The 24,549-nt window shown below is 35.6% G+C and overlaps 2 protein-coding genes across 2 annotated transcripts; one reads left to right on the top strand and one right to left on the bottom strand.

Moving 5' to 3' along the window:
• Positions 1–1,658: 1,658 nt before the first annotated feature.
• Positions 1,659–7,160, top strand: LOC110639788 (protein unc-13 homolog). Its single transcript, XM_058142341.1, has 5 exons — positions 1,659–2,220; positions 2,899–3,765; positions 4,603–5,058; positions 5,569–5,758; positions 5,846–7,160. The coding sequence occupies exons 1-5, from the start codon at positions 1,789–1,791 to the stop codon at positions 6,778–6,780; spliced, it is 2,880 nt and encodes a 959-aa protein (XP_057998324.1). The 5' UTR covers positions 1,659–1,788; the 3' UTR covers positions 6,781–7,160.
• A 2,107-nt stretch (positions 7,161–9,267) lies between these two features.
• Positions 9,268–24,047, bottom strand: LOC110639786 (nuclear pore complex protein NUP85). Its single transcript, XM_021790863.2, has 18 exons — positions 23,511–24,047; positions 23,245–23,347; positions 23,042–23,152; positions 22,857–22,940; positions 22,163–22,234; positions 21,975–22,031; positions 21,567–21,686; positions 21,248–21,448; positions 20,984–21,094; positions 20,846–20,883; positions 20,495–20,651; positions 12,576–12,677; positions 12,401–12,457; positions 12,049–12,195; positions 11,834–11,904; positions 11,636–11,723; positions 11,307–11,363; positions 9,268–9,770 (listed from the first exon to the last, which is right to left on the bottom strand). The coding sequence occupies exons 1-18, from the start codon at positions 23,912–23,914 to the stop codon at positions 9,573–9,575; spliced, it is 2,178 nt and encodes a 725-aa protein (XP_021646555.2). The 5' UTR covers positions 23,915–24,047; the 3' UTR covers positions 9,268–9,572.
• Positions 24,048–24,549: the final 502 nt, after the last annotated feature.

Raw genomic sequence — 24,549 nt, 5'->3', positions numbered from 1 at the left:
ACCTTCCTATTTCCTACACACTTTAAAAATGTAAAAATAAATAATCAGACTACCTCCTAATTGGCCCTTAATTTTTAATTTAAAACAATTAAGTATACAAGATTTTATTTTATTAACAAAACGTTCTTGGCATCTAAACTTCATATTTAAATGGTTAATATACTTATATTTAAATAATTATATATTATTTAATAAATAATATACACATATAATATGACAAATATAATAATTTTTATTAAAATGTCTCCAATTATGCTGTGCATTGTGTATCACATTTATAATTGATAAATTACATTAAATACATGTGGGTGTGACAAAATTAATTTCAAAGTAGGATGATTAAAATAATTTTATTGTAATTTTTCATAAGTTAAAGTAAAATCTTACGAGTAGATATTATATTATATTGATTAAATTAATAAATTTCATAATATAATAATTTTTATTTACATAATTTTATAAGAAAAAATCTAATCACATTAGTCTTTTTGAATGTAAATCACATTAATTTTATTTATTAATTAAGAAATAAATGTTTAGGAGTTATTTCTGAGATCTGAAGATGGTCTATAACCTGCTTAGCTCTCCTCTTTGGGAAGGATGGGATCATACCTACTGAAGAAGGCTCTGTAAAATTATTTGTCAATTTAATTACTTTTTTTATCAATTATTATATTTAAAATTAAAAGAATTCAATTTTTTTAATTTTAAATTTTTTTTAAAAAATAAAATTCATATATAATTGTCCAAGAATTCAATTAAATTTTTTTCTCACAAATAATTTATTTCAAACAAAATTTTAAAAATTTCTAAAAGAAAAGCAAACTATTAGTAGAACCAAACTTAAGTTAGAATTTCTATTATCAAATATTGGCCTATAAATTTTTTTATAAAAATAATTATTTAATGCTTATAAATTTTTAAAATTTATTTTATATATATATATAATTTACGTAAATTATTTTACAAGAAATAACCGATATTGCAGACCCTGTCGAGTTCACCATTATTTTTTTTTTTAACTGACTTATCCACCATTTCTATTAGAGCAAAAATTATTTATTACATTTCTAAGTATCAAGGGAGTTTTGCTTCAACCGACAAAGCTCACTGTAAAATTTTGAATTAATTAATTGTTAATTATTTCACGCAAGCAGCTTTTAATTGAATGCATATCTGCATGATATCAACTCTTCATCCCAACTGAATTTAATTCCAAAACCTATAATAATTATTCATGCATTTTTTTTAAATTTAGTTTTAATTTAAAATTGCTTAATTTTAAAAATAATTTCAATATTATTAATTCAAAATTCATTGATATGTTTTACATTTTAATTGCGTCAATTACAATTCAATTTTAATAAAATTATAAAATATATTTCTAAACTCTTTTTAATATATAGTATAATTTATTTTATGTTTTAAAAACTAATATTTTGATATTTCATAACCAAAAATATTTTATTACTTAGCTTTATAATTATTGATCCATTAAAAATCTAATAAAAAAATTTAAAAGTTTTGAATTTTATAAATTTTAAATAATTAAATTTAAATAAAATTCTATTAAAAACAGTATATAAGATGAGAAATTTACCGGAATTCACCATTTTCTTAACGGGAAAGAGAAGAGGGAAAAGAAAAAAAAAAAAAAAAGCTCGTCTCTCTCTAGTCCATCATCTTGGCTCTCTCTCTCTCTGTCTCATGGCTTCTCTTTTGAGAGACCTCTCATTAGGCCATTCCAAGAGAGAGTAAACTCCACCGCTGCTACAACCGCCACCAACAATGTCTTCTAAACTAATCGCCTCCGATCTCGACTCTCCACTCGGCCAACTCTCTACCCAGCTCAACGATTCCGACCTCCGAGCCACCGCCTACGAGATCTTCGTCGCCGTATCCCGTACCTCGGCTGGCAAGCCTCTCACCTACATCTCCAACTCATCCAGCTCCGACTTGTCGACTCACCATCACTCGCCTAACTCGCCAGCGTTGCAGCGCTCGCTCAATTCCGCCGCTGCCAGTAAAATGAAAAAGGCCTTTGGTTTGAAATCGCCAGGCTCCGGTTCCAAGAAGAGCCCCGGTTCGGGTCCGGGCTCGGGCCAGGGGAAGTCCCGGCGGTCTTTGACTGTTGGAGAGTTGATGAGGAGCCAAATGCGGGTGTTGGAAACTACAGATTCGAGGATTAGGAAAGCTCTTGTGAGGATTGCTGCTGGTCAGGTTAGCTCAATTTAGAGTTCATTTCGCGCGCGCGCGCGCGCATTTAACTCGATTTTTGGAATTTTTAGTTTGTTTTTCAATAACGGTGCTATTGTTGCAATAGTATGTTGATTTTAGTAAACACTCAATTGTTTTCTGAATATTGCAGATTGATATGTGGATCATGATTCGTCAATTTGTGTCGGGGGAAACCATAATTCTATTAATGCAAATTTCTGCCTTTTTTACCATTTTTAATTTACACTGAATCTTTCTACTGACCAATTTCGAAATTTTGAATTTTGTGGAAGCTGAATGATCAGAATGTTTTTTTTGTCAATTTATTGAAATGGGATTTTTCGTTTGTCTTTGCTTTGAAGTTGGTTTATGCATTTACTTTGGAGAATCTTTTTTTTCATATTCTCTGCGTGGTCTCTATATATTGTTTTGGGCTATTTATTTATTCCATGGTCTATTCTCTGTTCGTCTGAATTTAATGGTCTGGCATACAGTTTTTGGAGTGGCCTTTGAATTTTATCCTACCACAATATTCCAACTTAAACTTCCATTACTTATAAAATTAAACTATCCTTTTAACTATTATATATTGGCCCGGGATGCTGATGGGTTTTACTGTCTCTCTGGGTTGTGGTGGTTTCCTTTCAAACTGTTATCCTCCTACTAACATGCTCATCGCAGGTTGGAAGGCGAATAGAGTCGGTTGTTCTCCCGCTAGAGCTATTACAGCAGCTTAAGCTTTCAGATTTTACTGATCAACTAGAATATGAGACATGGCAGAAGAGAACTGTGAAAGTTCTTGAGGCTGGACTTCTTATGCATCCACGCGTGCCACTTGAAAAATCAAATCCTACTTCACAGCGGCTACGGCAAATTATTAATGGAGCTTTGGACAGGCCTATAGAAACTGGAAAGAACAGTGAATCAATGCAAGTGCTTCGTAGTGCTGTTATGTCTGTTGCTAGTAGATCTGATGGCTCTTTTTCTGAGATATGCCACTGGGCTGATGGTATTCCATTGAACCTCCGCCTCTATGAAATGCTTTTAGAAGCATGCTTTGATGTTAATGATGAAACATCTATAATAGAGGAAGTTGACGAACTTATGGAGCACATAAAGAAAACTTGGACTGTCCTTGGAATGAATCAAATGCTCCACAACATCTGCTTTACATGGGTTTTATTTCACCGGTTTGTTGCAACTGGCCAAGTGGAAACAGGCCTACTTGATGCTGCTGATGGTCAGCTGGCTGAAGTTGCTAAAGATGCTAAGACGACAAAGGATCCACAATACTCCAAGGTTTTGAGTTCTACATTGAGTTGTATATTGGGTTGGTCAGAGAAAAGGCTCCTTGCATATCACGAAACATTTGATAGTGGAAATATTGAGGCCATGCAGAGCATTGTTTCTCTTGGGGTGTCAGCAGCCAAGATTTTGGTTGAGGATATATCTAATGAGTATCGCAGAAAGAGGAAAGGTGAAGTTGATGTAGCTCGAAGTACGATTGACACCTACATCAGGTCATCACTGCGCAGTGTTTTTGCTCAGGCAAGTCTTTCCTATCAACATGATGATCTAATAGATTTGACTTCTGACAGCAATTATTCTCAGTGGCACTGGCATCTAACATGATACCTCCTGCTGTCTTTTTTGGCATTTGTGTGTTAAGAGTGGGGCTCATAATATACAATGTGCATTCAAATTGTTGTGTACTTGGTCCATACACCAATATTATTTGGTGTATGAAGAGAGGAGATATCTGTTACAGCACTGTGGTTTCGTTTTGTCTTTTATCTATTTTGCAGCCCATGTTTCATTATTTGTGTGAGACTGTGAGGTGTTGCTTTAGAAACATAAAAATAAAATGAACATCATATATATATATATATATATATATATATATATATATAGTAAACCCAAACTCATATCATCTACCAATTTTTAGGAGATTTCTTTTGAGGGCTGTGGAATCTAATCTTGTCTTTCAATTTTGGATGTCCCCATTCATGTCCAAATGTGGAAGCATGCTTTCTTAATATGGGTATCTGAGCCGTGAGGAGGCCGCCCTAGTACAGCATTTCAAAAGCCCAGTTCAAGTTTGAACCAAGTGAAACCTCATATAGCTGGAACTAAGCCTTTAGTAGATTGATGATTAATTTACTTCACTATGTCCTAGTTTTGACACTGATGAGATGCATCCAAGATCAGCCTAAGTTACTTAAAAGTCCTACCCTTGCAATGACTATTATCATTATGCGAATGCACATGTACACATGCACACACGCATATGCAAAGTGGTGGGTTATAAAATTAATCAATGAATGCCTATTTCTTCATAACAATTTGTGGTTGGTTACAACTGTTGTTTGATTTGTTGTGAAATAGACACTGGAGAAAGCAGACTCAAGCAGAAGAGCATCAAAAAATCAGCCCAATCCTCTTCCTGTTCTCGCAATCCTTGCAAAGGATGTTGGTGAGCTGGCACTTAATGAGAAGCAACTCTTTAGTCCAATACTAAAGAGATGGCACCCTTTTGCAGCTAGTGTGGCTGTGGCCACACTGCATGCTTGCTATGGAAATGAACTAAAACATTTCATATGTGGCATAATGGAATTAACACCAGATGCTGTGCAAGTGCTGAGAGCTGCAGATAAACTGGAGAAAGATCTTGTGCAAATTGCTGTCGAAGATTCAGTGGATAGTGATGATGGTGGAAAGGCAATAATACGTGAAATGCCTCCATTTGAAGCTGAAGCTGCAATTGCCAATCAAGTAAAAGCATGGATCAAAGCAAGAGTAGATAGACTTAAGGACTGGGTCGATAGAAATTTGCAACAAGAGGTATGCACCTTCTATGCAGTTTTGGATTCATTGGTTCTTTTGATAGATTATGGTTTGATTTGCTATTAAAATCAATAATTTCATTATTTTGTAAGTTTTATTGTTGAATTTGATATTGATTATTGATATTGTTAACATTTCTAGTGATGTTACTAGATTTCCCTCATGAAAGTTAAATCCATTATGCTATTGCAAAGTTAGCCTGTCAAAATACAAATTCTGAACTTATGTATAAGGAGAGCTGAAAAAAATGGGAACTACAACTCCATATTGTATTTGATTGGATGATTCAGTTGGAATTCTGTGATGACATTAATGGGACTTGGTTTCAACATTAAAATAGATTCATGCAAACATTTGCCCATGTGTTCATGTTTCACAAGCCCTAATTGTTATATTTCTTCTAAGGAGCCATCTGGATATTACTTCCTCCAATTTCTTAGATGCTTTTCTCATAAGATTTTATTATTTGCTTTTCTTGAGCTAACTGGCTTGGCACAATATTTATAGGTCTGGAATCCACAAGCAAATCAAGAAGGATTTGCTCCATCTGCTGTTGAAGTCCTAAGAATTATTGATGAAACTTTGGATGCATATTTTCAGCTACCAATACCAATGCATCCAGCATTGCTACCTGATTTGATGGCTGGCTTGGATAGATGTCTTCAATATTATGCAACTAAGGCAAAATCTGGCTGTGGTAAATCTTTGGAAAGCTCAATTAATTAATCCCTGGCTTCAGATTTTTGGGTTTCTAATAGTTGAATTCTTTCAATCTAATTTATAGGATCGCGGAACACATATGTACCAATGATGCCAGCGTTAACCAGATGCACAACAGGATCAAAGTTTCAAGGTGTGTGGAAAAAGAAAGAGAAGTCACCAAATCTTCAGAATAAGAGTTCGCAGGTTGCAACAATGAATGGGCATAATTCTCTTGGGATGCTCCAGCTGTGTATGCGTATAAACACATTGCATCGAATCCGAATGGAGTTGGATGTTTTGGAGAAGAAGATAATAACTCATCTAAGGAACTCTGAATCAGCTCATGCAGAAGACTTTTCAAATGGGTTGGCAAGGAAGTTTGAACTCACAACTTCTGCTTGCGTGGAAGGAGTTCAACAACTTAGTGAGGCACTGGCTTATAAAATTGTTTTTCATGATTCGAGTCATGTTTTGTGGAATGGTTTGTATGCTGGGGAGCCATCATCTTCTGGAATTAATCCTTTTCTTCAGGAGCTTGAGCGGAACTTGATCATTATATCAGATACCATGCATGAAAGAGTTCGAACTCAGGTTGTTACTGACATAATGAGAGCTTCTTTCGATGGATTCTTGCTTGTTTTGCTTGCCGGAGGCCCCTCCCGTGCTTTCACCCGTCAGGATTCTGAAATAATAGAGGATGATTTCAAATCCCTCAAAGATCTATTCTGGGCCAATGGGGATGGCTTGCCTGCTGAGTTGATAGATAAGTTCTCGGTTACAGCAAGAGGCATTCTTCCTCTTTATCGAACTGATACAGAGAGCCTCATCGAGCGATTCAGACGTGTAACATTGGAGGCATATGGCTCTTCTGCCAGGTCTAGACTTCCATTGCCTCCAACTTCGGGAGAGTGGAACCCTACTGAGCCAAACACACTCCTTCGTGTGTTGTGTTACCGGAATGATGAAGTAGCAACAAAGTTCCTCAAGAAAACTTATAATTTGCCTAAGAAACTGTAACAAATTTGAGGCACTGTGCATACTACTGAGGCAAGCCACTTCTTGCATGGGAACTGCATATGCAGAAAACTCCCATAGTTGTAGCCATATTTAGCAATGATGATCCAGAGGTTGGTTGGGCCGGTGGGTTCCTTGGGGGTAGTAGCAGTGAATGTGTATGGTACATTACAAGTGTCTTGGCTAACAAGATTCAGAATTGGATTGCAGGAAAAACAAAGAGGTGGGCGTGAGACCTCCCAAGCTTTACTTGTTGAAGAACGTAGGTGAAGATCCAATATTATTTATTCAATTTTTAGAGTTCACCAGATTTCCATTTTATTTTATTTATTATTATTTTTTTTTTTTTTTTGTCTATTCTCTACTTACTGCATTATATTGCTGTATAGTATAGCCACATTCTGTTGTATATATGTATATATATACACCTTGTATCATAAATAATGTTTCTCTATTTAACGAAATAAAATTAATTATTTTACATACATCACAGATGATTTTGTTTGATTTATTGACCTGAGAAGAGAATATAAGCGTGTTTAGAAAGAATTTAATAGGATTGAATTATTTTTATTTAAAAAATAAGTTATTTCTACTAATCATTGTTTTACATTAAAAAGTAAATTACAATAAGTCATTGAGATGTTGCAAAATTCACAAGATACTCGGGTTTATTTTTAGAAATAATTTAGTCTTTAAATTTAAATTCAGTTAACAAATTAATGTCTATGTTAACTGTTTCTCAATTTAAAAAGTTTAGCCTTGAAACAGAATTATAAATGTTTTATCCGTATCACAAGAGTGAGACCCCTAATTAAAATTGTGGATTAAACACTTCGAAGATAAGATAACGTAAAGATGTCTGTGTGAGTCTCTATGAGTGTGTGGGTATGAAGAACGACAAAGGAGTGCAACTTTAATGAAAATGGATGTTCGGGGCTGTCATTTGAAGGTCCTCTCTCTAAATAATCCTTGGAGCAATCTTTTGTGAGTTATTTACAAGCGAACAATGAGTATAATTTGTTCTATGATGCTATTACAATATTGGTGATTAAGGCCTTGTTACGTTCAGTGTTTTGACCCTACCTAATCAAAATATTATTTCTAAGTTGAGTGATTCATAAAAACTTATCAAAGCGTTTTAACTAATATCAATAGGATAATATTATTTTACATTTAACGACTAATCTAACGATTATTTTTACCAAACATTTTTACTTTAAATTACTATATAAATAATTAATCACTAGCAGTTAATATCTAATAACTAACAACTAGTAACAATTACTAACTAGTGACAGTTACTAAAGCAGCTAATAACCATTGCCCAATAACGCCAAGTATCTATTTGATATTGAATTTTAGAGGTCAAAATTATTTTTCTAAATCAAAGCACAATTTTAAATACAATTGAAAAAACTAATTTGGAAAAAATTACTTTATATTTTTAGTGTTTTTATATCTAAAACTTATCAAATTTAATTTTTATTTTTTTAATATTCTATAACTAATATATTTAAAAAAAAATTTCTCAACAATAGTTTTAACAGTAATACCAAATAAGCCCTAATTATATGGCTACTTACAAGTTCATGGTTAGGTCTCAGTTTTTTTTTTTTTTCAACTCTTAAAATATATGCTAGATACTTCTTGCACAAAGTAATAATCAAGTTTTATATACTTTTTTTTGACAGTATATTGAAACACACACATGGGAGTATAAGAATTACTATACCAACACCCACATCCAGGCAATTGTTGACTGAAAAGAATCTCAGCACATACCTATAAACTCACACACACATACACATCTACAACTGATATGAAAGTCCGAAGGCTCTGTCCTAAACACGCCCCACATGGAACCTCAATCAAACCTTACTGGCCCACCCACAAATGGCAACAAGGCCTTTCGATTTTTATGAATAAGGCCAATATTATCACACCACAACAAGGCGAAGAAAACCAAGCCCAGAAAGTAGAGATCGAATCCGTAACACTTCTGGAGTTGTGTTAGAAATGGCATTATATTCACTCTCACTTGATTTGGCAAACGTGAATTGCATGGGACTTGCCCGAATAGATAGCGAAGCCATTAGTGGTAGCGAAGCCATTAGTGGATCTTCTATTGTCAAGACCACAACTCCAATCACTACTTGTAAAACAATCGAGATACTCAGTAGAGTCCAAAGCAAAGAGCAAACCATATCTGAGCAGTGTGAAGAAAGTTTGCCTAGAATTCAAATATTGACTTTAGTATTTTTAGTTTAATCTACTAGTGTTACTGATATGTCACTCGCAATCTACAACACTAAAATGCTCAGGAAACCCATGACAATTAACAGCAAAATGAACATGTTAACTGCTTAATTTTCAGGAAAAAAAAAAAAAAAACCCCAAAAACAAAAACTGGAAGATATATCAACCCTAGCTGATCACATTCTCTAAATCCTCTAACAGGCATCTCCATGTTTCTGCCAACAAGAAGCCTCAGCCAAACGAATAATTACTGTAATTTTAAAGCAATGTCAAACACAGGTATAATAAAATCTCAAGCTAAACCTTAGCAACTTCTACAAGTTGTTGCTGTTCTATAATAACATAATCAACGGTTTGTCATGGAACAATCAACTGTGTGAATATACAACATAAAGATGTTGTCCAAGTCCCAGAATTTGCGAAATACTAGTTTTACCAGGATGATTGTGGCTGCCAATGCTCTGTGAACAGGGATAAAAGGGAAACTCAGGCATGGTACTGAACAATAATGGCCTCAAACAATGTCAAGCAGAGGATCATGATTCTTCTAGGATGGCACGTCCAAGATTTGTGGCAAGAGCTAGTCTAACAGAGCTCAAGGCCTGGGGTGGCAAGTCAGCTTCAATGAAGTCTGGGTGCAGCCTTGCCATCGACAACTCTTGCAGTTTATTCAACAAGAGGTTTGTTTGAGACGCATTCAATAAAGGTCGCTCCTGCCAGTAAAGCAGTTTCAACTGCAGAGAAAAATTATCGAAGGTATCAACATGGGGAAAATACAAAAAAGTGTCATATGACTTCGCACTTCTACCACTCAAGACCTGTGGTTTTTTCATTGCAGATGAGGGCATATATTTTCATGCCATTAGGACTTGAAGTGATAAAATAACTAATACCATTACAAATGCTGATTTGACACATTAAAAAATTGATTTTTCTGTCAGTCCCACAAAAAAAAAATGAAATCTCCTTTCCCCCAAATCCCACAATACGAAAAAACTAACCCCATTAATTCTTCCACAAAATAGATTTGCCCTTAATCCCTAACCCAATTCCTCTTATCCTAATTCTTCCCCAAAATTGATTCTCTCTCTCTCCTCTCTCTCTCTCTCTCTCTCTCTCTGGTCATGCTTCAAAGCTTAGTGCCTCAATCACCAAACAATTCTAGTTCTAACTCAAACAATTCTACTTCCTGAAGATGAATCGCGTCAACAGAAAACGGGTAGGCAGGCAGGGATGCCTTAGGCAACGCCGACCACCCTTCTGCCAAACAAACTAACTTCTCTAGTGAGATTATTGTCTCAGGAGACAAGACTATTGGCGAGGAAGATTGCGTGGAGCCTACTATTCTCAGACTCCTCGGCCTACTACTTAAATGCGCCAAGTGTGTAGCCATGGACAACCTCTATGAAGCCGCCAATCTCCTTGAGATCTCAGAGCTCTCATCTCCCTTCAAATTTTCCCTGAGCACATCGGTTCTTTGGTACCTGCTCAAGTCAATAGGGAGGAGATTGGTTTTTGTGAGCTCACTAAGATTGCCATTCAAACTCCATGTTGTGGAGGATTATTACAATTATTATTTATTGCCCAAAATGTGATTGTTTTCAAATTGTCAGTTTGATTGTGAATCAAAGTGTTAGCTTGATTGTGAAATATTGCCCATAATCCAATTCAAAATGTGATTGTGGATTAATGGGGATGTTGGTGGGAAGGAGGAGGTTGATGTGTCCAAGGCACAAGAGGCTTTGGTTAGGGTTTTTGAGAGAGAGAAAGAGAGAGATACAAGGACCAATTTGTAAATAATGATAATATTAAGGGACCAACTTGTAAATAATTACAATATTCAGGAACCAAACTGTTAAAATACAAGGATGAACTTATAAATAATGGAAATATATGGGGATCTCAAAGTAAATAAAACAAAAATTTTTAATTAATTTTTATAAGTAATAAAAAATTTTTAATTTAGTGTGACCCACGTACTGACAAGTCAGGAAAAAAAAATTTGTTTTTCTATTGTGTAGCGTCAGCATTTCTAATGGTGTTAGTTGTTTTGTCAGCTAAATGCTAACTGCGTGAATCCACAAGCCCTCATCTAAAACGGAAAAGCCGCATGGTACTTTTCTATACCTTTCCCTACCAACAATACCTCTCTACAATTAGAATTCAAATAGAAAAGGTCTGGCTCATAGCCAAATAAGTAGTTCCGTTGCACAAAAACAAAATAAACAGCAAAATCATTACTGACTTTTTGAGATAAAAGAGCAGCTCACCGAATCATAAAGAATTGGCAGCCAGAAACGTTGAGGTGTAGAAGTGTTTTTCATAAGCTGCGTATTCACAAAGCAGAAATCATTCAGAAATTAAACCTAATAAGAAATATTAATAATATAAAGGTTTTCTTGCCACATAAAAATCCTGTGTATAACAGGAACTCATGTTTTAAAAATTATAAAAATTACAGTGCTTGTACAAAAAACTAAATATTCAACGAGGAGTTGCAAGGCTATGTCTTGGCTAGCTCCAAGATCTTAGGAATCACAGATTAGTTATGAGCATGGTACTACAGCTATTCGATACAGAGCTTGTCCACTGTGCATACCGACATTAGTGATTCCACAGCTTGCTGAGTAGCATCTGTAATTTTTCCATCATTAACCTGCTTAAGAGACCTCTTAAAATCCCTATACCTGTGATGCAACTAATGTCAGAATTAAGGAAAGAATGAGAACACAAAACTGGTAAAAAAAAAAAAAAAAACAGATAGCAATAATCATGGCTTAATTGGAAAAATCCATACTTGTGCAGGAACTCAAGACCCCCAGCAGGCTTGGATTCTGAACCCAGCAATTCAATTAAACCTTCCCATTGCTGTATGGACAAGGAATTAAATCAATTTAAAAGATTTAAAAGGTTATTAACTTTGCAAAATAAGTAAGAAGTGGCACTTGAAAGGAACTTTGAATAACACATAGACTACTTAATTGAATGGACAAAAATGAGGGGGAAAAAAACCTTGAAACTTTCATCGGAGATTGACTTTCCAACAGAATTAAACAGCTGCTGAGCAATTCTGTTAAGACAAACTTCATCCCGAGCTTGTTGAAGCCAAAAAACGCCATAACCTTTCCTACCATGTTTCCAATGGTATACTCCAGCAATCTATGCATTAATGTTAAGTTATCAACATAAATACAATGCATTTGACATCTTGAAATTCTCCAGAGAAATTGACTTTGTTAATGCAACTGTACATAAATAAACAAGTTCCAGGGTAATCTCAAAACCACGAGAATCAAATTCCATGAATTTTTTTTGGTGTTCATATGTCAACAAGGTATATCATGCCTTCAAAGATTACATGTACCTTCATAATGTTTGAGCTGACACTGTCAAGTTCATAAAGACGGCAAATCTCCAAATTCTGCATGAGTTTAAAAAAAAAATAATGAAAATAACAATTCAACATGATTGAGTTAAGAAAGGCAAAATGACAACAAGAATAGAAGGCTGAAACTAAAGATGAATCAATTGCTGGTTACCTTAACCAGTAATTGATTATGTTGAACAGGCTGCCTGTACAATAAAATCTCCAATAATCCCATTCCCTGCTTCATACAAGATATCAAATAAATTGGAGCAATCTGCAGACACAAAAGAATCAGGATGAGTGAAATCTGCTAGTCAATAAAAGGAAAGAATAAATTATTCTTGGCAAAAAAATGAGAAGCATTTAATAAGGGTAAAAATGTCAAAACAGAGAGCATAAACGACATATTGAATAATAGCACAAAACCATATCATTTTTTAACCAGAAAAGAGATATTCATTCATGAAGATAAAGGGTACATCCTATCAGTAACCAATAGATTAGCTAAATGGGTAGGAGGATTCGAAAGCCAACTCAAAGGTAAAGAATCAGTCCTCACTTTACCAGCTACCCAGTGAGCACATCCATTAGCTGTTCTAGGGATGAATTTGACAGACCAATAAGGATGAAGAAATAAAAGACTTTTAATATCATGAACTACTGCTTCTATCTCCCAGGGAATAGGATCTAAAGGGAAAGTTAGACAAGCTGTCAACTGGAGATAATCTGATTCAAAAGAAATATGAGACCATCCTCAATTTCTAGCTAAACATAATGCAGCCCGAAGACCTTGGGCTTCTGCCACCAGAGAAGAGGAACAAAAAAGAGAAGCTACATATCCATCAATTCCTGCTGAGTTACGAACTACAACACCAATACCTGCTCTTCCAGAGGTTCTAACAAAAGAGGCATCAAGATTAATTTTGACACAATTTTGGTCAGGGGGACGCCATGCAGAGAACACAGGAAACTGTTGATTTGGCAATGAGGGATGATGCAGGGCCACCAAGAAAAACAGCTCATCAACAGCATTCTTAGCTTTTGTAATAGTAGAAACACGATCTGGGTGGTGAGAATCAAAGACTGATGCATTTTCTAGACTTCCAAATATATTAGCAAGTCATGGCCACTGAAATTAGAATATTATAAGAATTCAGATGCACTAATTCCCCTAAACCGAGCCACCAAAAAGAGAATGATGAGAAACCAATCTTACTTGGTTGAAGACCTAGTGAAAAACCAAACCAAGTAGCTCTAGCATGGGCACAGAATAAAAGACAGTGTTCCACAGTCTCCACTTGGCTACTGCAGACTGGGCACAATGGGGAATCTGAACATTTTCTACTATACAAGTTGGCCTTTAAAGCATTATTGCAAGGCCTCCACAAGAACAGTTTCACCTTCTAGGGAATGAATAGAGACCATAATTTTTGCCAAAACTGAGGAAGGTGATCTCAGGAGGAAGAAGGATGGGCTGTTGAAATGCGATCTTGCTGATTAAATTTAAGTCTGTTATAAACGGCTTCGATAAAAGGGATGCCCATACAAGAATGATGCCAAATCATAACAGGATCTCTATGACAGCCTCCAAGGGGGATTTTAAGAATTTCCCGACATTCAGCAAGTGAAAAAGAAGGCCTAAGAATGTTAATATCCCACTAATTCCTTACTGTAATTAAATCAGCTATGTAAACAATAGGGTTATCCCGTGGTCGAGGACTTGCAATTTTAAAACCAGGGAGAGATGGAATCCAAGGCTCCTCCCACACAATAAGAAATGAGGAGATGAAACATGCCATCTCAGAAACCATCTCTGGCAGCTTCTCTTCCTTGGATAAGACTGGACCAACCCCACAATGGATGAGATCCTAGATTGGCACTCATAAAGTCCGTGAAGGGATAATAGATCCCTTTAATTACCTTAACTCAGAGCATCAGGATTTTTTAACATCCTCCAAGCTTGCTTGGCTAATAAAGCATCATTAAATAGCATCAAATCTCAAAAACCAATTCCACCATCCTTTTTTCTTCTGGATAACTTATGCCAGCCTAATCAGTGGATGTTGGATTTATCTAGAGAATGTTGCCACCAAAATTTAGAAGCCAACTGATGGAGGTCACGAATAACCACTGGGAAGCTTGAAAACTGACATGATGTAGGCTCGAATGGCATGTATTACAGCCTTAATGAGAATTTCTCGCCCTGCCATGGTTAGAAACTTAGCCTTCCAACAAAACAGCTTAGCTCTAACTCAATCCTTGAGAAAATTCAATGCTTGAGATTTTGACCGACCCCAGGAAAGAGGAATACCCAAATATTTGGAAAGCATACACGAATTAGGTATATGGAGAACAGATTCCACAGCTTGCTTCACTGAATCAGGCGTGTTACCACTGAAAGTAAAATCTGATTTTTAAAGATTAATACGCTACCCTGAACATTGACTATAATCATCCAAAATCCTCTTAAGATGTTAAGCTTCCGACCGAGAGGCACATCCAAAAAGGATCGTATCATCTACAAACAGCAAATGGGTCAAAGTTGGACATCTTCTATTGATCTTAAACCCTGAAATAACATTCCCATTAACTGCATGATCCAACATTCGAGATAACACATCCGAAACTAGAAGACAACGGTATGGTGATATACGATCACCTTGATGGATACCTCTGCCCAGATGGGAAAAACTAGAAATGTCTCCGTTGATCCGAATAGCATGCTCCACCGAAGATATACAATGATGAATACAAGAGACACTGTCGTACGCCTTATGGATGTCAACTTTGATAGCCATAGCACACTGGTTCCCTTTCTGATGCCTTCTCAACGCAACAAAAGCTTCGTGGGCCACCAAGATATTATCTTGAATGCTCCGATTAGGCACAAATGCAGACTGCAGAGGAGAAATAATGTCATTTAGCCAGGGCCTCAAACGATTAGCAAGGATTTTGGAAACCGCTTTGTAAGAAATTACACAGGCTTGTTGGTTGAAAATCAGCAAAAGATTGAGGATTCAAAGTTTTCGAAATTGACGTTATAATAATGGAGTTCAACCGTGGAGGAAAAAAATCATAATGGAAAAAATCCCTCAACATAGACACCACCTCATTTTTAACTATTCTCCAGTATTTTTGATAGAATACACCCTGATAACCGTCCAAACTTGAGGCTTTGTAAGCCCCTAAAAGAAAAAACTGCTTCTTTAACTTCATCCTCAGACACCAGTTTACATAATTCTTTATTCATATGCTTCGATAACAGAGAGGGAATAATATATAGGAATTTAGTTGAGAGAGATACCTGATCTGCTGAGAATAGAGAGGAAAAATACGAGCGAGCTTCTGCTTTAATCTCATCATCCCGATGCAACCAGACCCCATTAGCATTTTTAATTTTAATGATTTGATTTCTTTGCCTTCGACTAGAAACATGGGCATGATAGAAACGGGTGTTTTTATCACCAAACAACAACCAATCAACCCAAGCTTTTTGATACCATAAAATCTGTTCCAACTGACATTGCTGCTTCAACTAGGATTTTACAAAATCTCATCTTGAGATATTGACCCATTCACTGATGACTGAAGAGCATCAAGATGATTAGATAACTCATAAATTCTTTGTCTAGAATTCCCAAATTCTTGTTTGCTCCAATCCACTAACACCTATCAACATTGACTCAATTTTGCTTGTAAAGAACTTCCAGAAATAAAATCTGACTAGGCTCGACTGATAACATCTTCACAATTACTTGATGTCGGCCATCTTAAGTCAAAGACAAATTGCCTTGGAGGTTTCCTTGGGCTATCATGAAAAGTCAGGATTAAAGGCCTGTGATTAGAGGCAATTAATTTTTCATGGAACAACTGAGAGAAGAGAAACAGAGACCTCCATTCTGGACTAACCACTGCCTTGTCAATGCTCTCCATAATACAATTGTGACCATGCTGCTTATTGTACCAGGTAAATCTATTTCCATGAAAATCAAGTTCACCAAGGGCCTCTTTAAATAGAAGATCATGGAAAGCTTCTGCACTTGGATGGTGAATACTGTGCCATCCCCATTTATCTATAGAATTACTGCAGATATTAAAATCTCCTAGAATAAGCCATGGTTCTCCCCTATTTCTTCCCATACACTTCAACTCATTTATGAAGGCTACACGATCATTCACTTCAGGAGGACCACAAACAAAAGTTGCCAACCACATTGGGTTCTTATTAAAAGCAATATGAATCCAATTCTTCGTTGCATTTACAATTTGAAGAGGAACATTCCCATGCCACCACAAAGCCAGACCCCCTAATAGCCCAAACAGATCCACATAAAAGGAATGACTAAAACCATACCTGCTTCTCCACCTTTCCAAAAAGAGCTTCCTTTTTTTTTTGTTTCCATTAAGAAAACTACTTTGGGATTATTCTTGGAGATTAAATCTCTCAATGTTCTCATTGTCAAGGGTTGCCCGGCTCCCTGACAATTCCAGCTTAATAGAGTCATGGCTTCTCTGGTGGCTGAAGGCCAGCCACCGACGCCTTAGAAATTGAAAACCCACTATTGTTGTCACCATCTCCACTATTGTCTTCCATTGTTTTAAAATTGAGAGCATCCTATACTACTTCCTGCTGCATGCTCATACTTTTTCTGCGAGCTAAGTATTTCAATTTAGGTATGAACATTTTCTTAGTCTTCATGCAAGAAGAACTACTAGGATTCTAATGAGAAGATACTTTTGGAACCGGTAAACTCTCTGATTCACTCTGGCCCACTATACAAGGACTTAAGAGGATTATGGCTTAACACTGGGTTGCTTTCAGACAGCTTTATGGGCTTGCCAATTATTTCAACCCAAGATAAGCTAGATAATGTTGGAATATAGGGTCATGGATTGGGTTTGTTAACTGCAATTTGACCCTCCTTTCCTTTTTTTGATGGGGATATAATTGATAGAGGATTTTTTTCAAAGATGCCGTTGAACCCTCTGCTATAGACCCAATCGAAGGTTGAGAAAAGATAAACTTACTAGTTGTCTCAGTTCTTTCCAGAGTAAGAATGCTTGGAGAGAACTTTTATGTTGGGTTTGGTGAATCATAACCTGATGTGAGACGGTCTCCTTGTGCAGCGAAATTGATAGGATTTGTATAATTGGCGGTTATGTTCATGGGCTCGATGTGGGGAATAGAACATGTGATAAGACTTGATTGACTAACTGATTGTGCTTGTCCATCCTTCGAAAAAGAGAGAGATGTTGGGGAGTGATCAACACGCACTTCCTGATTTGAAACTTCACCAGGTCTCCCTGCCCCCTCATCCCACTTGGAAGCGTATCCCCATCGGCTTTGGCGACGATGATCGAAATGCCATATCTCCGCCCTCATCCATAGGCCATATTCTTGACGCTTTCCTCTATTTCCGACCAGGCCACTTTTGCCACATTAGGACAAAATTGAATCTGATGCCTCAATAATTACACATATAACAAACATCAGGAGGTCTCTCGTACCGAAAGCGAACTCTCTCCAATAAACCATTACTCTTCTTGGCAATAAAACTTCCCACAAGAGGTTTATTCACATCAAGCTCTACTCGAATACGCAAATGGACACTTCTTGATCCACTGCAAAGTCCACTTCTGACAGCTTATTAAAAATCTTCCCAATCTGAAAAACATTCTATTGTGTCATTTGGTTAAGAGACAAACCATGGATTTGTACCCAAAAAGGGAATGTTGAGAAATCTAGTTCCTCAATCTTCTACTCTGGAGACCATTGTTGCAAAATAAGAAGTTAATGCTCATAGACCATAGAACCCCTTTCAAAACCCTAATTTTATCTCTCTTATGAGCAAAAGTAAATAAGAAAGTGTTACGAGATGCGAGAATGGGTTTTACTTTGAAATCAAATGTCAAGTTCCATACTTTATTCAAGACATTTTTTATATGGGTAACTTGAACTGATTTTTTTGATAAGAGTTTCCCTACTAATTTTATACTAGCTACAACACTAGCTATTGGTCATCATCATTTAACTCTAGAGTGACATCCTCCCAGGACATACGATTAGTTTTATTACACAACTCATTAATGCAATTTGATAGCTGTTCCATCAGAGCACACTGAAAAGAAAAACACTAACCGTAAAGGCTCTTCTACCAACCTCGCCCTTATAACTTAAGAACTCTAAAATCGAAATGGAGAGAAGCAAAAGATTCAGACTCAAGGACTTCACTAAGAAAAAACCTCCAACCATCACCTGTAAAACATGATACTCAGGATACTTGATGAGAGACTAAGAAAAACTTTAGGTAGACAGAGAAAACACGCTACCACTTTTGGGGCAACATAAACCATATCATCTTCAATGCTTCATATCTAAGAAAATAACACCTTTTCAATGTGCAAGAAAGAATTTCAGAAATCCTATCACAGGCAATAGACGGTAGACTCTGAAATGGAGCATTTCCTAGTACAAAGGACATTATGAAAAGAAGAGCATTTGACTTTCTTTGTTATTTAAAAAGTCAATTCTTATTTTGTATAAAATCAATAAACTGCCATGGTGTTCTATCATGATTGATGGCTCCCAAAACATCAGTATCTATTTGCAATCCAGCCTCTTCTACAATAACCTAATTCACTAAAATAAATAACTAAAAATTACCATTTGAAATGTCAAAACAATCACTACTTATTTTTTCTCTACTTGAAGTTCAAACCTAAATAGTATTAATCTTGTTTAATAAGGCTTCTCTTTTAAATAAGACTAAGACTAATATGTCAAACATACAATATATTATTTTTGTCAATACAAATGTCAAGTTGTGTTATGGAAAGTCGATCACTATATTATTTCTCTGTATATTCTATATTCTGTATTCCTATTTAGAATTTCTTATTTAGAATTTCTTCCTAATTAGTAGAACACAATTATAGGAATCAATTGTATATATATACCCATGTACAGACTAATTGAAATCAAGGAGAATCATCTTTTTCTACATGGTATTGAAGTTATGAGAAGTAAGAAGGATATTTTCTTATCTCAAAGAAAATATGTCCTCGATTTATTGACAGAGATAGGGAAATTAGGTGTTAAACCTTGCAGTGCACCAATGACTCCAAATTTACAACTGTTAGCAGGGGATAGTGAGTTGTTTGAAGATCCAAAGATATACAGGAGATTGGTAGGAAAATTGAACTACCTTACAGTCACTCGTCCTGATATTGCTTATGTCGTTAGTGTGGTAAGTCAGTTTATGTCTTTCCCAACTATTGCTTATTGGGAAGCCTTGGAACAAATCTTGTGTTATCTGAAGAGCGCTCCAGGAAGAGGTTTGTTACCTGATAATCATAGGCATTTGAATGTTTTTCAGATACTGACTGAGCTGAATCTAAGGTTGACAGGAGATCAACTACTAGATATTGCATTTTTGTTGGAGGAAATTTGGTATCTTAGAGAAGCAAGAAACAAAGTATAGTTTCTCGATCTAGTGCTGAATCGGAATATAGAGCCATGGCACAATCAGTATGTGAGGCAATGTGGATACTTCAATTACTAAATGAGATAGGTTTTAAGAACTCCCTACCTGTGAAATTGTGGTGTGATAATCAAGCTGCTCTCCATATTACTTCTAATCCTGTGTTTCATGAGCGGACCAAACATATTGAGATTGATTGTCACTTTATTCGTGAAAAGATTCAACAATAGATCATTTCAACAGGACAAATCAAAACTGGAGAGCAGTTAAGAGATATTTTCACAAAAGCTCTGAATATATTATTTCTCTGTATATTCTGTATTCTGTATTCCTATTTAGGATTTCTTCCTAATTAGTAGAATACAATTATAGAAATCAATTGTATATATATATACTCATGTACAGATTAATTGAAATCAAGGAGAATCATCTCTTTCTACAAGTTGAATAACCAACATAAGCTAAAATATGAAAAAAAAAAATTATATATATACATACACACACACACGCACACACAATAAACCTGATAATAATTCCAACTCTAAAATGATCTACCATCTTTGAAATGAAGTTACTATTATAAATCTTTATTCAAGGAATTTGGACTTACTTGCCAAGTCAAGATATGAGAAGATAGAACTTGAGCATAAATAAGTCGATGGAGTTCCTCTATGTTGATTCCCCCCAAGTTATCACGCTCCTCATGTAAAAGAACTTCCGCTTGATCACTCCCAGCAGTCAAAAACTCTATGGCATGAGCTGCCATCCTGCAAAGTCATAAAAAGTTACACTCCATACACACACAGCCCAAAAAAAAAGGCATTTCCTAGCTTTACTCGGCCTACCAATTTCTTATTTTCTAGATTTAAAAGAGTTCTCTAGTGGGATTTTTTAAATAAAAAGATCAAGAACCTGAATTCAATTTAAAATGAGGTTAGAACAAGATAATAAAACAGCTTACCAAGTGCCAAAATCTCTTGAGCATTCTGCTAATATAACCTGCAGCATTTGAAAAATCCCAATGAGTTATATTGAGGGAAAAATTAAAGAGTAAAATAATAGGGAATTTGCACTGCAGTGTCTGAGCCACATAGCACACCTCTGTATTTTCCCCAAGAATTCCTACAATAAGCCGCATCAACTTATGTGGAATGGTCATTGGTTTCAACTGAATGCATTTCTGAGCTAGGCTGTACATGCTTTCTAAACCCTGAACCCAGAAAAGCCATTAAATGGGAATTTCAGTTTCACTAACACATTTTTTTTATAACATAAAACTGCAAAACCAAGAACTCAATGTTACAAAAATTACTAATCTCAAGTAAATCTGAAAATCCATCAAGGAGACTAGTTAGGCACTTACAACAGTGAATGGCCTTATGTATAGAATGTGAGATATATACAGCTCCATCCAATTACAGGTTGCAGTTGAGAGAATGCTAGCATTTCCCAACATGATCTGAAGCATATTTTTCAAGCCCTCTCGAGTCTGAAGGTGATCACACTGAAGCCAGAATGCACTGGACTCCAACTTAGTTACTTGTGCTCGCCATCTCTCCCATGCCTAGGTTATTGAAAGAATGGTGCACAAAAGTATAAAAGCAGAAAGTTCAAGGAAAAACACAAAGACAAAATGATTATAGGAATTCTATGACCACTTTTTATCCAAAGATTCAAAGTACCTTCATAAAATCGGGCTTGGTTTTGAAGCATTCACCCAATTTTCCAGCTCCTAATTCTGGACGCAAGCGTGGCATCTTTGAAATAAGAACTGCAACAGCCTCTACAAGGCCATTCTCTGTCTGTTCAAGAACACAGAAAACAAACAAGATGTAAGATTCAATGCAGCAAACATGGCCACATAATGTCGAGTAAATGCATGCCAAGTAAATTTAATCAAGAAGAGAGGTTTCTATCAAGTTGCCAACTTGCACAATTATACAAGCCAAACATAGGTTTAGTACTACAACATCCATTACAATGTGATAGTCTAAAAAGCATACAAATAAGTTGCACACTAACAAGTAAAAGAATTTTTTTCTTAACTGTATCACATATATTCAATTTTTTGTTATTTAATTCCTACTAACCTCTCTACTGCCAAGCTGATCCAATTGATAAGATCCATGCAATCGCAACATTTTCACCTACAAGTGAAAATTATTGAGTTCAATTTAATTGTATGCATTCCAAAATAAGCATTTCTCAATTTTTCATCATTGAAAATGTAATGTAACACTCAATATCTACAGCAAAGTCCAGACCGAAAACTACTTACAGCAATCTCTAGCCAACCAACTGCTAAGGCTGAAGATATCACCTCCCAGTATCTAGAATCATCCTCAATGACCTTCATTTAACAAATTAAAAGTTCCACAATCATAAAGAACTCCAAACAATATTTATGGATAAGGATAATAACTTAATGACCAGAAACATTAATAAACAGGAAAATGGTCATTAATGCCATAAAATGACAAAAAAAAATCTCTATTAACCCATAAATAGCACATTAATCGCAAAAAACACAAATTTAGGAAACGATGGGATTTTATCATTCTGGCCAAATTTCAACAAGACCAACTTTTTAATGCAGAAACTCAAACATGCACCCGAAAAGCCAACATTTCCAGATAACTGACAGAAACCAACTAAATATTAGATAATCAAAACAGCAAAGACAAGGAAAAGTTCATTCAATCCAGATTCCAGAGTCCAGAAAAAAAAAAATTACACTTAGAAATATACAATTCATCACCTTACTCATAATATGACATAAAAATCAATTATAAAGCATAAAGAAAACAGGAATTTAACTGTTATAGTAGCAGCTTTATCATAAACTTCAGCAGGCAAGTCAAAAAAGTCAGGCCATCTAGCTGAAAGATGGTTAAACTTTCGTTTTCTCTTTTGTTTCTAATAAAAAGGTGCATATAGACACCAGAATTTAAAAAAGCAGGACATAGTCAAACCAGTAATGTGACCAGTCGTCCTTGAAACTCCATGAGTTTCAAATAGACAGTTGCCTGTGTATCTGATAGGAGGCTATCATAATCCTGCAGTTAAGAAAAACCATAAGAATAACAGAAGTATTAGGAGGGGTCCCAGAAAATATAATTGCCAGAATTGAGCAAATAAAAGATATGAAAATCATTACAGCCAACCAATCGACGAGACGCTCAGGCAGCCATGCTTGGGACAGCTTGTCTGCATAAAACATCTCCATCAGATCCCATGCAGCCTTTAAACAAGTTGGTTCCTCAACTTTCTACATAAAATAATTTACATAGTTATACAGGAACTGATTTTAAACTAGAAAAAGAACCTTGCTTCAGGAAAACATTTGAATCATATATTAACCTTTAAAACTTCCTTTGGATCTTCAATCACTGGACCGGCAGAAGACTTTGGATTACCAAGAAGCGAACTTACGTCCTTGCTGTACTCACTTACGTACTCCCACCTGATTTTCCACATTTTAACCGATAGAAAAAAAATAAAATACAAAACTCAATTGTTACATAATTAGTATCATGATCTCATGCGAGTTTTGCTTAAGCAACAAAAGTAATTCTACAGTGCAAAGCGAAATTTTTAAATTATAAAAAAAATTACAAATCAATTACCACTCAAGATGATATGGGGATGGACTTAATCCCATTTTGGACACGCTCAAAGCCGAGTTCCTGCGACTCTGCAGAAGCGCGAAAGGAGAGACGGAACCGTAAGCGACCCTCCGCCATTGCGCGTCACTGAGCTGTCCATCTACGTTGCCGCCTGGCCTCACCTCCATCACTTTTCCCCCAACATCTTCATCGGAGTCGGATTCTGCGGGCGATGACCGAAAAACTGAGACTCGTAAGGTGTTACCTCGAGCCCAAGAGATAGATACACGGGAAATTGGGGGCTTTAGGCCGTGAAGAAGCGGGTAAACTACAGCATCCTGAGAGTCCGGCAAAAAGGGGACCAACGCACCGGTGATTGAATCTGACGCGCCACCTCCGCCAGAGCCGGACGCGACACGGGGCATTGCGAGGGGAAGGGTTAGAGTGCCGGTTACTGATTTTGAGAAGCTTGTGTTAGGGTTTTGGAGGGGTTTTTGAAGAAATTAGGAGAAACTGAGTTCGACCACTGGGTAAGGAGATAGGCTAATTTACGCGCAAAACGCACCGTTTCTGCTCTTCCCGCTATAAATTTGATTGTGGGCAAAGCAAACGCGAGAAATTATTGGCATTTTTAGGGGCAACCGTCAAAAAGTGCCAAATGCTCTCTTAATTTACGTTTGTATTTATAATCCCTAATTTTGAACGAGCAAAGGGAATTGTATTCGAAAAGTTAATGGTAAATTATAATATAATATTTAAAATTTTATTAAATTTATAAATAAAAATTTTAAATATAATTATAATTTAATATAAATATTTAATATTTTTAAATTATTAATTAAATTTTTTATTTAAAAATAAATTTTATTTTATATTTATTTTTAATTAAAATTTTATATAAGAATTTTATTAATTTTAATTAATAAAATTATTTTTTGAATTAAATTAAATAAATTTATGTATATGAATATAAAATATAAAAATAAATTTATATATTTTTATAAAAAAATTTTTAAAAAAATATATTATACATGAATTATAGCGTTTATTAATATGCATT

This window comes from Hevea brasiliensis, unplaced genomic scaffold (genome assembly GCF_030052815.1).
Source record: "Hevea brasiliensis isolate MT/VB/25A 57/8 unplaced genomic scaffold, ASM3005281v1 Scaf43, whole genome shotgun sequence".
NCBI classification, from domain to species: domain Eukaryota; kingdom Viridiplantae; phylum Streptophyta; class Magnoliopsida; order Malpighiales; family Euphorbiaceae; genus Hevea; species Hevea brasiliensis.
The sequence above is the reverse complement of the archived record's forward strand: the minus strand, read 5'-3'. Positions and strand labels throughout refer to the sequence as shown.

Coding starts and splice junctions, on each gene's coding strand:
- LOC110639788 (XM_058142341.1), top strand. CDS start 1,789: ATGTCTTCTAAACTAATCGCCTCCGATCTCGACTCTCCACTCGGCCAA. Junction 3,766..4,602: donor TGCGCAGTGTTTTTGCTCAG/GCAAGTCTTTCC, acceptor GTTGTGAAATAG/ACACTGGAGAAAGCAGACTC. Junction 5,059..5,568: donor ATAGAAATTTGCAACAAGAG/GTATGCACCTTC, acceptor CAATATTTATAG/GTCTGGAATCCACAAGCAAA.
- LOC110639786 (XM_021790863.2), bottom strand. CDS start 23,914: ATGCCCCGTGTCGCGTCCGGCTCTGGCGGAGGTGGCGCGTCAGATTCA. Junction 22,235..22,856: donor GACGACTGGTCACATTACTG/GTTTGACTATGT, acceptor TGTTAAATGAAG/GTCATTGAGGATGATTCTAG. Junction 20,884..20,983: donor TTCTTGGGGAAAATACAGAG/GTGTGCTATGTG, acceptor CAAATGCTGCAG/GTTATATTAGCAGAATGCTC.